The sequence below is a fragment of the Salvelinus sp. IW2-2015 genome, linkage group LG16 (assembly GCF_002910315.2).
Source record: "Salvelinus sp. IW2-2015 linkage group LG16, ASM291031v2, whole genome shotgun sequence".
Classification (NCBI taxonomy): Eukaryota; Metazoa; Chordata; class Actinopteri; order Salmoniformes; family Salmonidae; genus Salvelinus; species Salvelinus sp. IW2-2015.
The window spans coordinates 31,568,138-31,581,617 of NC_036856.1; the positions used below are offsets into that span (position 1 = coordinate 31,568,138).

Genomic DNA, 13,480 nt, shown 5'->3' on the forward strand with positions numbered 1-13,480 from the left:
GTGGAGGTCTACAATTTTTTTCTGAGGTCTTGGCTGATTTCTTTGATTTTCCTATGATGTCAAGCAAAGAGGCACTGAGTTTTGAAGGTAGGCCTTGAAATACATCCACAGGACACCTCCAATTGACTCAAATGATGTCAATTAGCCTATCAGAAGCTTCTAAGCCATGACATCATTTTCTGGAATTGTCCAAGCTGTTTAAAGGCACAGTCAACTTAGTGTATGTAAACTTCTGACCACTGGAATTGTGATACAGTGAATTATAAGTGAAAATAATCTGTCTGTAAACAATTGTTTGGAAATATGACTTGTTGTCACGCTCGTCGTTGGAATGAGAAGAGATGTCGGACCAATACGCAGCGTGGTAAGTGTCCATATTCGGTTTATTAAACTTGAACACTAAGAAATACCAAAATAACAACGTGAAATACAAAACGAAAACGAAACAGTCCCGTATGGTGATAACACAGACACAGGAAACAACCACCCACAAAACAGGGTACCTAAATATGGCTCCCAATCAGAGACAACAACTGACACCTGCCTCTGATTGAGAACCATACTAGGCCAAACACATAGAAACAGACAACCTAGACATACAACATAGAATGCCCACCCACATCACACCCTGACCAAACAAAACATAGAAACATACAAAGCAATCTATGGTCAGGGCGTGACACTTGTGTCATGCACAAAGTAGATGTCCTAACCGACTTGCCAAAACTATAGTTTGTTAATAAGACATTTGTGGAGTGGTTGAAAAACGAGTTTTAATGACTCCAACCTAAGTGTATGTAAACTTCTGACTTCAACTGTATTTACGCCCAGGTGTCGTGATCTTTTCTGTTGGAATCCGGTCCGTCTGCTGGAGATCAAAGTATTTTGTGGTTAGAATGGATACTTCAGAGTACCATTCACAAATGTTCTCATAGAATAGAAGTTTCGTCGGTGGTCGGTATTCGCATCCCAGGTTTCCATAATTTCTAGCTGCAGACTAGTAATTAGTATTTAAGATTTGCTCTTATTCTGTAGGGATTGATAGTTTGAGAGTTTAACAATTTCCCGCCGTGTAGCCAAAGCTCCACGTGGTATGGTTAGGAATTCAATAACTATTCGCAATCACAGCTCACGCTGTGGGTTTGCTTAGTCTTGGTACTCAAACCTGTGCCACCTCAGTTTACACCGAGGTATGCGTGGTCTGAAGAGGATTTCCTCAGGAGGGTTTTTTATTCGTAACAGTAGAAAAGGCGGTTCTATGATGCCTGATCATGTCTGTGTTCACTGGGGCGGGCGAATGACTTAGTTAAACTTTAACGGGAATAAAATTCTCTCACATTAAAGGTTTAACATCACATTACATCATTTCACAAATAGTTTCATCTTTACTTATTCATTTTATACAAGAATTAGATGCAAACCCCATAATTGAGAAATGTACACATTCAGATATATAGTTATGTGTGTTTCCTGTCCTCTCTGAGGTCACCAAATGAAACACACTCGTCATAAACGTCCCTTAAGTGTCCACGGACCATTCCCACCTTCTCACAAGTGGACATTTTGTTTCATTTTCCCATTTTGGGGATTTAGGAGTTCGGCCACGTGAAATCCTTTGTTCTCTCTGTGTCTTTCTCTCTGCATGACCAGGGGGAGAGAGTCTCCGCCAGGAATTTACGACCTGAGATAACAGAACCTGGGTGTAGGAGAGAGTGAGAGAGGGGGAAGCCACGATCTATATCCAGAAAGGGCCACGTCATGACACTGTAAAGTAACAAAATGTGGAAAAAGTCAAGGGGTCTGAATACTTTCCGAAGGCACTGTATGTGTTAATGTGTTAGCTGTACGTATTCTGAATACAATTTATGTTTGGCTGTGTGGACTTGGAGACAGACAGCAAGATAACTATTGTGTTCTGTCAGCTTGTGTAACATTTTTATACTCATTGTTTAATAAAATATGTTTTATTTTTGCACTACTGTGTGGCCTGCCTCCCATCCCATGCCCTATCCTAGAACCTGGTAGTTGTTTCAACACACACACACACACACACACACACACACACACACACACACACACACACACACACACACACACACACACACACACACACACCACACACACACACACACCACACACACACACACACACACACACACACACACACACACACACACACTCTCCCGGAAATGAGTCCATTCAGTAAAGGAAGTAAATCCAGTCCAAAAAGTCTCTGGGCTGAGCGTAAAAAACACAGTCAGCTGTGTGATCGGAGTTTCCCTCTGAAACACTAATGTATTCTGTCCCGGGCTGTCTGACAGAGAAAACTGTCCCAGCCCAAGTATGGCCCACTCTGCAGCAGGCCTACAGACCCCATCTGAGGATGAGTGTCCCATCTGTAGGAGCACCCTGACGGACCCACATCACCCTGATGCCTGTTCTCATGCGTGAGTAACCTCTTTTTATTGTCATATTCTCTGGTGTTATACTGCAGTTTGAAGCCTAATCTGTAACTTAATTTGTAGCCAGGTCTTTCTGTTAAATTTTGTGAATGTAAAGTAGATTCAATTTTACATAGAAGCTACTCTGTAGCTGTGAACTCCCAGATATGATGGTTGGTTTATATCAGTCTCTAACCCCAAATAGGTCCAAATAGGTAAATCTTTCTAATGAAATTATTTCAGTGTAAGGAACTCCCTCAAATACATGTTCTATTAGTTCTCTCCATTTCTATGAATAAAGACCATCAGCACAGTGCAAAGAATAGCCTCTGTGTACAAACTCAACATTTATGTTTCTCCTTCACAGTGCTTTTCAATATCACTTGCGAAAAATTATAAACTACTGAGATGAGCTCAGATTGTTTGTAAAAGAGACTAAAGTTTAGTTTAGGCATGTCAGATTGTCAAAGATTATATGCTATGATTTGACCAATGCCTTCATACTCTAAGTAATAAACAGTTGATTTACTTCCACCACATATGCAGGTAAGTAACACTGAGGGGAATTTCCCCTCACATCACAAAAAAGACCTGTCTATAGCAAATACTATACTTATAGGGGAGAGTTGGGTAATTTGATCTTTTTTTACATTCAGGATCACTCCGTCAAGGTAAATATAGTATTCTTTATAACAAAGATATCTACATATATTTCAGGATGTTGTGTATACCTGGTAATAATCAGAATTCATATACATTACAGTTTAAAAAAAAAGCTTCTGGTCTCTTGGCACAACTTACCTCGGGTATGGGGTAAATTGAGCCGCGGGACAGGATAAGTTAAGCCGCCTACAAATGTCTGTACTGAATGATACATTACCACTATCTTTTTAAAACCATGTCGATCTTCATTTCCCAAACACAATTTAACACAATTTAACACAATCTCTTTTTTGTCTTTTAATCATTTTAAGCATCTTTTGACACAGGCTTAACACCTAACAAACACTTTTTTACATAGGTCAGGCCCTGTTGTTACCTTATATCCCAGCTATATTGCCTTTAATTTTGCCGGAAACAAGGGTGGCTCAACTTACCTCTTTGGCTCAATTTACCACTCTCACCACTATGTTAATCTCTGTTCTTAATAGCAATCAGAAGTAGCCTATTAGAATGAGGATGAGAGTTCTTTAACTATTCCCTTCCATTCTTACGACTAGTGTAGTCTGGATTTATGACATAGCTGCAGTGTTAGTCAATAGCAGCTTCTCACAGAACAGGTTTGATTCTTCCTGTAAGTGTTTACTTCATGACTGAAGAATGTGCCACTTTATCAATGGACAATAACCACAGCTGTGCATGTTGCTTATGCATTTCATTGAATGATGCACTGTAAAACTCAATCTTATGTTTTGTGTGTGTGTGTGTTCCAGGTTCTGCCGCCCATGTCTGACCCGTTCTCTAATGTGGTTACCCCACTGCCCTGTGTGCAGAGCTGAGGCGCAGGTTGATGACATCAGGCCTGTCAGAGTCAAGGCAGGGAACGTGGTCGTCAGGTTGGGTCAACCTCTACCTGGCTTGTCGGAGCTTTCCACCCCAGCAACAAGATCTGTGGCAGGTGACGTCCAGAGGTGAATGACTGACTGGTCCAGATACAGCCAAACACACACAGCCAAACACAGAGAGGGCATGATGTATTTTCGCATTAAATTCAGAGGTTTACAATTCATGCATTGACAGTCTCAATAATGACCTAAAGGTTGACCAATTAAACACTTAATGTTTCTTTTTTAGCTATATCAGACTGCTGCAAATGGGCACTCAGACAGAAGGAAGGAGCATGGCCAATCACACCCCAGCTGTCACCACAGCCCCTCCCCTTCCCACTCCAAGACCCCTCCACAGACCACTCTCTTCCTCCATCACTCCTCCTGCCCCAACCAATGATGTAGACCTATATATGTCTATGACTCGTAGACCCGCCCCAACACTCACCCCAACAGCTGGCACTACTGCACCTACCAGCCAACTTGCCACCCCACCTACCACCCGATCTGCCACCCCACCTACAATTACTCGTCCTGCCACAACCAATGGTTTATACATGACTATGGCTCAAACACCTGCCCCCACAGTCACTCCAACAGGTGCCACAACTACACCAGCACCTACAACCACAACTACCATCCCTGCCATCCCACTGACACCTACCATCACATCTAAACCCAGCCCCACACCCCGCACCAGGGCTCTCTCCGCCCCAGGACAACAGCCCTTGGCCATCCCTCAGCACACACCTTCCGCAGCGCAAAGACCCACCGCCATGCCCTCTACCTCTAACCCTGCTCCCCCAGTACTGGCTGCTCCTCCATCCCTCTCCTTCACGGATGATGGGTAAGTTTAAGTCACCATTGATCTGTATGTTTGCATAAGTGTGCTTGTGTGGTGTTTAGAGTTATTTTGATTGTTATACTGCATATTTGCTGCTCATTGTTGACTACTGCAGACTCATCATGAGAAATGTAACCTGATCATATGTCTCTTTTCAGTGACTTGTATGAAAACTTGCTGGGCTTGCAAGGCCAGTTAGTGAGGTAATAATGTTTTGGTTTTAAGAGTGAATATTTACCCTTGTCTACAGTATTAAATGTTTTATATTTTTCTCTCCAACGCTCACTCTGTCTCTATCTTTCTCTGTCTGTCTTTTCTCACTCTGTCTGTCTGTCTGTCTGTCTGTCTGTCTGTCTGTGCTGTTTCTGGTTGTCTGATCTGTCTGTCATGTCTGTCTGGTCTGTCTGTCTGTCTGTCTGTCTGTCTGTCTGTCTGTCTGTCTGTCTGTCTGTCTGTCTGTCTGTCTGTCTGTCTGTCTGTCTGTCTGTCTGTCTGTCTGTCTGTTTTCCCTCCCTCTATCTCTCTCTCTGTCTGTACTCACTCACTTCATTCTCTCTCTGTCTGTCTGTTCTCACTCTCTGTTTTTCTCTCTCTGTCTGTCGGTTCTCCCTCTCTCTCGCTCAGTTCTGTGGTGAGGATGACGTTTGTCTTTCCGTTCTGCCAGGAGAGTGGTCTGGATGAGAGGGATCTGTGGATTCACTGCAATGGCAAGCATTACCATGACAACAGGCCCGTGGTCAGTGATATATCTGTTATGAATTTCTATAAAGCTGTCAGTCAGTTGCTCTCAATCACTGCGTCTCAAACATGAGTTATTTAATTTTATTTCAATTTTATAGTTAACCAAGATTAATGCACTTCGTATCACTTGGCACTGCCTCCAGGGATTCCTCGTCCATAGTCCCTACTCCTAGGGAGTTGTTGGCCAATTGGGATCAAAAACCTTTGTTGCTCTGATTGACTATTGCCTCTGGCATCCTCTAGGTGTGTCCAGTGTGTGTTCTCTCTGCCTCACCGCGTAATCCACACCAAATTAGCAGGAACTTCATCATGCATCTGAACCTGAGACACTGCTACTATGCCGAGAAATACACGGTTGGCTACACACACAACACACACACACACACAACACACAACACACACACACCACACACCACACACACACACCACCAACACAACACACACACACACACACACACACACACACACACACACACACTAATAAGATGTTTCTTTGGTCCACAGAACACCCATCAAACCGACATGTTGAACTTGCAAGATGCCATTATTGAGTCTCTCCAGGATGCCAACCTGAATCCCAGATGACCTTTATCGATATCAGACACAACATCAGTAATCTAGTAATTTAGCAATAACACACTCATCATGATTTGTATATTTTGATGCTAAAGCTGCTCACAGAAGCGTTTGTAAAAATGGCAATGTTGTCGAACATTGATTGTTGCAGCTGTTCTTTTCTTTCTTTTGAATGTATAAAATCATGCCCTGTTTACTGCATCTATCAAATATATCAACTTTAATGGACATTTTCAATATCAGCTTTGATATACTTTTTCATACAGTACCAGTCAAAAGTTTGGACACACTTACTCATTCATGGGTTTTTCTTTATTTTTGACTATTTTCTACATTGTAGAATAATAGTGAAGACATCAACACTATGAAATAAKACATATGGAATCATGTAGTAAGCAAAAAAGTGTTAAACAAATAAAAATTGATTTGAGATTTGAGATTCTTCTAAGTAGCCACCCTTTGCCTTGTTGACAGCTTTGCACACTCTTGGCATTCTCTCAACCAGCTTTTTATTTGTTTAACACTTTTTTGCTTAATACATGATTCCATATGTGTTATTTCATAGTTTGGATGTCTTCACTATTATTATTATTATTATTATTATATAGAAAACAGTAAAAATAAAGAAAAACTCTTGAATTATTAGGTGTGTCCAAACTTTTGACTGGTACTGTATATTTAATATCTTTGTATACTCTTGACATAGAATAACTATAATAAAGAATATTGAAATCAAACCTATTGTGTGTCCTGGAGGATTCTATTAGGCACTGATCCTTGAAGTCTACAAAACAACATTATGTATGTGTGTGTGTGTGTGTCTGTGTTTGTACGTGTGCATGCGTGCACGCACATTTGTGTTCCTGTAAAACTTACATAAGCAAATGGGGGACAATTAAACAATCAATAATAATAAATTTGACAGCAATTGAAGATATTTTATCTTAAACCATACATTTTACGCAATCTGCACAATCCTGCAAGCCTTGCAATTTGTTCAGCTTCTGTATAAAACCTAGCAAACACACACTCCACCCAGACTAAGGCTGGAACTGCTGCATATAGGTGGTCTTTGACCCCTTCTCTCTTCTTGTGCTTGTGATTACCGGCAGTCTTAGAGCCATGGCTTCTAAATGGATTGTTCTGGTCTTCAGTATGCTCTGGTGCTTGGTACGTTTCCTATTCCATCACTGTAATTTTATGTAAAACACTACATTACATAAATTACATTACATTGCTCTGACCAACTGTATTTTTGTGGTGCCTGATACAGTTACTGTACTTGTCATAATTGTGTAACAATTTAGCTTTATTTTTTTCTCCGTTTTGTGTGGTCACATTTCTAATCTTGTTACATTTTAGTGCAGACCTGTTGCATTGCACTGTTTTCTTTTCCTTGTTTATTTATCTGTTTTCCTATTTGTTTATTGCCTGCTGTAGTCAGCAGCATCCCAGCTCACAGGTGAAACAGGTGAGTGAAACCTCTTATTGTTGTTGTTCATAACTATGACTCATAGTGGTGGTAGAAATAATGTCAAGCAATTGTGTGCTGTGGTTGATTTAGACATTCTCTTACCTGCAGAGACTGATGTGGATGAGGGACACGGACACGACTGGGACATCTTTGACATCAATAAAGGTATATAAGAAAATAACTTTATAACATGACTGTGTGTATAGATAGTATCTCTGTGTGCTGATTGTCTAACTCTAGTGTGTTCACTTGCAGAGGCAGGATTGGACCTGCTGGAGGGTGATATTGTAATAGATGAGGTGAATTTGACAGCTCATCTTTTCTTTTACTTGAATAATGATGTGGATTTCTCATAGCCTGCCAATAATATCTGGTCATCACTGATCACCATGAGGGTGTTGTGTCTGATTGCACTGATTGAGAGTGTGTGGATCTCTCTGTTTAGACTGACAGCAGAAACACTATCCTAGGGGAGCAGTATCGCTGGCCTCAGACTGTACCCTACTATCTGAAAGACAGCCTGGGTGAGAAATAGTACACTTCAATACTTCAAACATAGCTTTGGTAAAATACATTTAAATCAGTGTGACAAAATTCAATACAAAAATACATTTAAATCAGTGTGACAAAATTCTATACAATTTTGAAATATATATTTCTCTCTGTGTGTGCGTGCGTGCGTGTGTAGACATACATGCTAAGGGGGTGATTCTGAAGGCCTTCGAACAGTACAGACTGAAGACCTGCATCAACTTTGTGCCATGGAAGGGAGAGGAGAACTATATATCTGTGTTCAAAGGCACCGGGTGAGCGCACACGCACGCACACACACACACGGATGCCACAATGTCAGAAGCCAATAAATTTTTGAACAATGATAAATTATATCTGTTCATTCTTCCACACTTTTCTGTATGTTCTTCCACTCTATTTTCCATATCTTTCTCTCTCTATCTCTAATTCAATTTCAATTTCAATTTAAGGGCTTTATTGGCATGGGAAACATGTTTACATTGCCAAAGCAAGTGAAATAGATAAGAAACAAAAGTGAAATAAAACAATAATAAATTAACAAACAAAATGTCACAAAAGTCCCGAAAGAATAAAGACATTTCAAATATCATATTGTATATATACAGTGTTGTAACAATGTGCAAATAGTTAATGTACAAAAGGTAAAATAAATAAACATAAATGTGTTATATTTACAATGGTGTTTGTTCTTCACTGGTTGACCTTTTCTTGTGGCAACACGTCACAAATATTGTGATTGCACACTGTGGTATTTCACCCAGTAGATATGGGAGTTTATTTGTTTTCTAATTCTTTGTGGGTCTCTCTCCTCTCTTTAGGTGCTACTCCTCAGTAGGTAACAGGCAGGTGGGGAAGCAGAAGTTATCTATTGGTCGTAACTGTGACCGTCTGGCAACAGTTGAGCATGAGTTTCTGCATGCTCTGGGTTTCTGGCACGAGCAGTCCAGAGCTGACCGCGATGACTATGTCAACATCATCTGGGACCGCATCGAAGGTAGCAATCAATCAATAAATCTGTATTAATAACATAAGATGACCGTGATGTTTTAGTTAATAGTATGTTAGAGATTATTTATATATAGTCTCACTGTCTGTAGTTGTCTATCAATCTGCTGGTGTGTCACCAACTAAATGTACTTTATACATGTACATTTCAATGACTGAACATTGCATTATTTCCCTTTTTAGGAAAAGACCATAACTTCCTGATCCACGGTGAGTCAGTGTCGAGTGCTCTGAACGTGCCCTATGACTACGGCTCTGTGATGCACTACAGTAAAACAGCCTTCAACATCGGGTCAGAGCCCTCCATCATTACTAAGATACCGAGCTTCATGGACGTGATTGGTCAACGCATGGAGTTCAGCGACAGTGACCTGCTGAAGCTCAACAGGCTCTACAACTGCAGTGAGTCCTCACCTGTCAATCAATATCAATCAAAAGTCAGATCAAAAATCAATCAATCAGCCAATAATTTACTGTAACTCAGGAGTTCATCAGACTGACCTTTAGTTAATGCTCTTACTTTATCAATATGTAATAAATATCTAGCGAATGAAGGTGATTACATAAGGATTGTCCAGCCAGGTAGTAGATTATCTACAGAAGAGTTACATAAAGCTGTTTTTATTGGTCTCTTGATTCTTACTTTCATAGACTAATGCTGACCTTCCCTCTCCGTCACCCCAACTCCCTCTCTCCACAGCAACTTCCTCAACGTTCCTGGAGTCATGCAGCTTTGAGAAGGAGAAGATCTGTGGGATGACCCCGGGTCCTGTTGGGAAAGCTCAGCGGGAACACAGACACAGTGTGGCTGGGGGACCCAACACCGACTACACCAACATGGGCCAGTGTGATGGTAAGATATACATACACGCATGCACACACACTTTACTCTGATGCAAGGTCCAGAGACCATAGTCCTAGTGTAACATGATAATCATGCCACTATAACGGCACATCTACTTATCTGCTGTTCTCCTAAAGAGATAAAGAGAATGGCCAGGAAGGTCAATGCCCTCCAACGTGTTTCTTTGTTTGTCTCTTAAGATTCAGTGGAGGGACTTTGAGTTCTCAGAGGATCACAACATTGAAGTACCCTGTAGCACCATAATGATAACATCTATTTGAAGGCGATATCATTAATATCCTAATTGATTTTATTAAAGATGAAACATTTTCTCCCATTACAGAATATGCATATTTTTTGATCCATGATCAGTTTGTCTCACTCAAATGTTTTATTTCTGTTTCCAGGAAAAGGTTATTTCATGCACTTCAGTACGGTTAAGGGTAACCAGGCCCACCTGGAGTCATCTCTTCTACCCCAAGAGAGGTTCCCAGTGCTTGCAGTTCTACCTCCACAACAGCGGGGGTGCTGATGATCGACTGAACGTGTGGGTGCGGGAGTATGACGACGCCAACCCCAAAGGAAAACTGAGGCTCATCCAGAAAATCGATATCACAGGTTTGACATCACATCTCAGCTCATACAAAACAATGTTGTACAACAGTATTGGGTGTACAATAGTATAGAGCAGGGGTATTCAAATCTTACCCTACGACGTCTGGAATACTGCTGGTTTTCTGTTCTTCCTGATAGTTAATTGCACCCACCTGGTGTACTAGGTCTAAATCAGTTCCTGATTACAAAGGGGAAGAATTTAAAAAAGCAGAGGAGCTGGCTTTGAGCTCCAAATTTGAATTTGAGGGGTATATGCTGACCACACCGCTCGCGTTGCAAAATAAATTTACACATACATGTTATTCAATCATTGCACCCACACTGCTCATGCGCGTTTGCGTAACCGGGCACTAAAATAGAACTTGGTTCTATTTGTGACGCTTGACACGCTGCAAGTCCCACCTCTCCCATCTCCTCATTGGTTTTTAGGAGCATATACTCACATTGGTGATTGAAAGATGAACTTGAGGTCCACACTCCAGTCCAATTGGTGGTGGTAATCCACCTTAAAGTTGTTTGCTAACCGCCATATAAAAGTCCAAAGAAGAAGAAGCCTGAAGAAGGAGAGATTACTAGAAACTAACTCGGTTTACCCTTTTATCTGTGGATTCATTGTCGGAGTAGAGGACCTTGTGCATTTCAGGTCAAATAACAACCCAATGTTTATATTACAGGACAAATGAGCTAACAGCAAGCTAACTAGCTAAATTGCCATAAATGTTTACTTATCAACCTTTCCCCAAAGTAATATAGTTGGTTCAGAGTTCATTTTGATATTTCACCTTACGTGTCCTGATTGAGTCAGGTGTGGGTGGACAAAATCAACATGCGAGTGGTCTGCTCAGCATGTACGTTTATAGGGTTTGTGTGGATGTCTGTTTCCTTCGGTCCTACAGGTGGCATGAGAGACTCCTGGGAGCTGTACTATGTGACCCTGGATGTGAAGATGAAGTTCCGGATTTAGTTTGAAGGCTTGAAGGGCACAGGGGCATCCACCGGAGGGCTCTCATTGGATGACATCAACCTATCAGAGACAACCTGCCCGCAGCACATCTGGCGCATCCGTGACTTCACCGGTCTCTTAGAAACCACACCGACAGGTGTGAACATCTACAGCCCACGCTTCCTGTCCCCCAGTGGCTACTCCTTCATGGTGAGTGTCAAGGTCACTATAGTAACAAGGTTGAGACGTGAATTTTCTAATATCCCATAACTTTGCATAAATGTGGTAGAATTCAACAATTCCCCAGGCGCCGATGACGTGAACATCGATAAAGGCAGCCCCCCAACACTTCTGAGGGGTTGMGTTAAATGCGGAAGACACATTTCAGTTGAATGCATTCAGTTGTGCAACTGACTAGGTATCCCCCTTTCCCTTTCTGCATTTGAATACATCATCATTGTCCTGGCCTGGTAATAATGAACTACCTAGGTGAGCGTGTACATCAACGGCCGCAGCAGCCCAGGTAGCATGGCCATCTACTTCCACCTAACCCCAGGCCCTAAAGACAACTCCCTCACCTGGCCCTGTCCATGGCATCAGGCCACGATGGGCCAGAACCCGGACATCAGACAGAGAATGTCCAACCACCGCATGATCACCACCGACCAACAAGCTATCCTCAGATGGTGAGAATGCTTACACAAAAAATGCTTACACAGTACGCCAAATAATAGCATGCTATTGGCTCTCTGTCCTTCATAGACGCTGCAAGGTCTTCCAATCTGAGATGAGCGTGAGGAGACTCAAATTAGACTAGAAACAGTTAGGGAGACAGGTGTGGGAGAACCTGAAGTCAAATTGTTTCTATTTAAGATTTTCCCTTCTCTCCCCTAGGCAATGATTTCTACTGGGACAACCCCCGTAAGGTGGGCAGTCTGGTGAACGGTTCCAACAGCAGCCAGTTCTCCCACGGGCCCGGTACTGGAACCAGCAGCTACCTCACCCACAGCATGCTGAAGAGCAGGAACTTAATCAATGGAGACGACGCCATCTTCCTCCTCGGTCTAGAGGGTAAGACATTACATTCCCATCGCTGGAGAAGGCTCTTAACCATAGACATGCCCAATCGTTCCTTAGCTCTAATCCCAGATCCGTTTGTGCCATCTTACAGCGTACCAATGACTATAGCAGTTGGCAAGACAGAGAAACATATCTGGGACTAGACTACCTTGACCTCTCACTCGGTTCTAAACCAGTGTTCTTAACCCCAACCTCTTCAGATGTGTCTGCACTGCTGGAGCCCCAGCCCCTTCCTCGTTCTGCTGTTCATCAGTCTGAGAAGAGTGCCGTAGTATCACCCAGCCGGGAGACCACCAACACGTCAAAATTTGTGATGGCTGTGTCCATGAGCTTGGCGGCGGTCATGTTCGTGGTTGCCATGGTGAGCGGTGTACGCCAGGAGATCGTAGAGTGACAGGGACTTGATCGTTGTGGAGAACATGGACATCTAGTACTGAGAGTGACAACCAACCTAAAATGGCTTCTTTACCTTTTCCATCGGCAGATTGTTGAAAGTGCTACTGAAGAAACTTCACTGAAACTAGAATATAGCCTAACTAACACTTGACTGTCTGATGAGAATCAATAGATGGAAAATGTTAGCTATAAATTATCAACAAAAAAAGTTGACAAACCAGAAGTGTGAGACTTGTTAAGGAACATCTTTACAAGAAAATCTGACACTGACCTTCCATCTCTTCATAAGAAACTGACCAACAATGGAAAATACATTATGTTATTGTTAGTGAAATTGATCCATTCCACATCAAAAATTATCTAATAAAACAAACTATAGTCTTGCCTCCAGTTTGCAGTTAAAACTATTACCAATCACTGGTTCCTGGATAAACTCCACA

At 41.9% G+C, this 13,480-nt stretch overlaps 2 protein-coding genes across 2 annotated transcripts; both read left to right on the forward strand.

The window, feature by feature from the left end:
- The first annotated feature begins 2,237 nt into the window (after positions 1 to 2,237).
- LOC139028914 (mucin-7-like) lies at positions 2,238 to 5,643 on the forward strand. Its single transcript, XM_070447422.1, has 5 exons — positions 2,238 to 2,447; positions 3,875 to 4,072; positions 4,236 to 4,835; positions 4,991 to 5,035; positions 5,457 to 5,643. The coding sequence occupies exons 1-5, from the start codon at positions 2,344 to 2,346 to the stop codon at positions 5,641 to 5,643; spliced, it is 1,134 nt and encodes a 377-aa protein (XP_070303523.1). The 5' UTR covers positions 2,238 to 2,343.
- A 1,639-nt stretch (positions 5,644 to 7,282) lies between these two features.
- On the forward strand, positions 7,283 to 13,175 carry mep1ba (meprin A subunit beta a). The gene is given in 14 exon segments (XM_070447423.1): positions 7,283 to 7,319; positions 7,732 to 7,788; positions 7,879 to 7,922; positions 8,245 to 8,429; positions 8,976 to 9,151; positions 9,346 to 9,564; positions 9,863 to 10,015; positions 10,414 to 10,474; positions 10,476 to 10,624; positions 11,518 to 11,774; positions 12,054 to 12,229; positions 12,231 to 12,250; positions 12,459 to 12,635; positions 12,845 to 13,175. Coding segments are annotated over 14 exon segments (1,905 nt in total). The 3' UTR covers positions 13,039 to 13,175.
- Positions 13,176 to 13,480: the final 305 nt, after the last annotated feature.

Coding starts and splice junctions, on each gene's coding strand:
- LOC139028914 (XM_070447422.1), top strand. CDS start 2,344: ATGGCCCACTCTGCAGCAGGCCTACAGACCCCATCTGAGGATGAGTGT. Junction 4,836..4,990: donor CTCTCCTTCACGGATGATGG/GTAAGTTTAAGT, acceptor GTCTCTTTTCAG/TGACTTGTATGAAAACTTGC. Junction 5,036..5,456: donor TTGCAAGGCCAGTTAGTGAG/GTAATAATGTTT, acceptor TCTCTCGCTCAG/TTCTGTGGTGAGGATGACGT.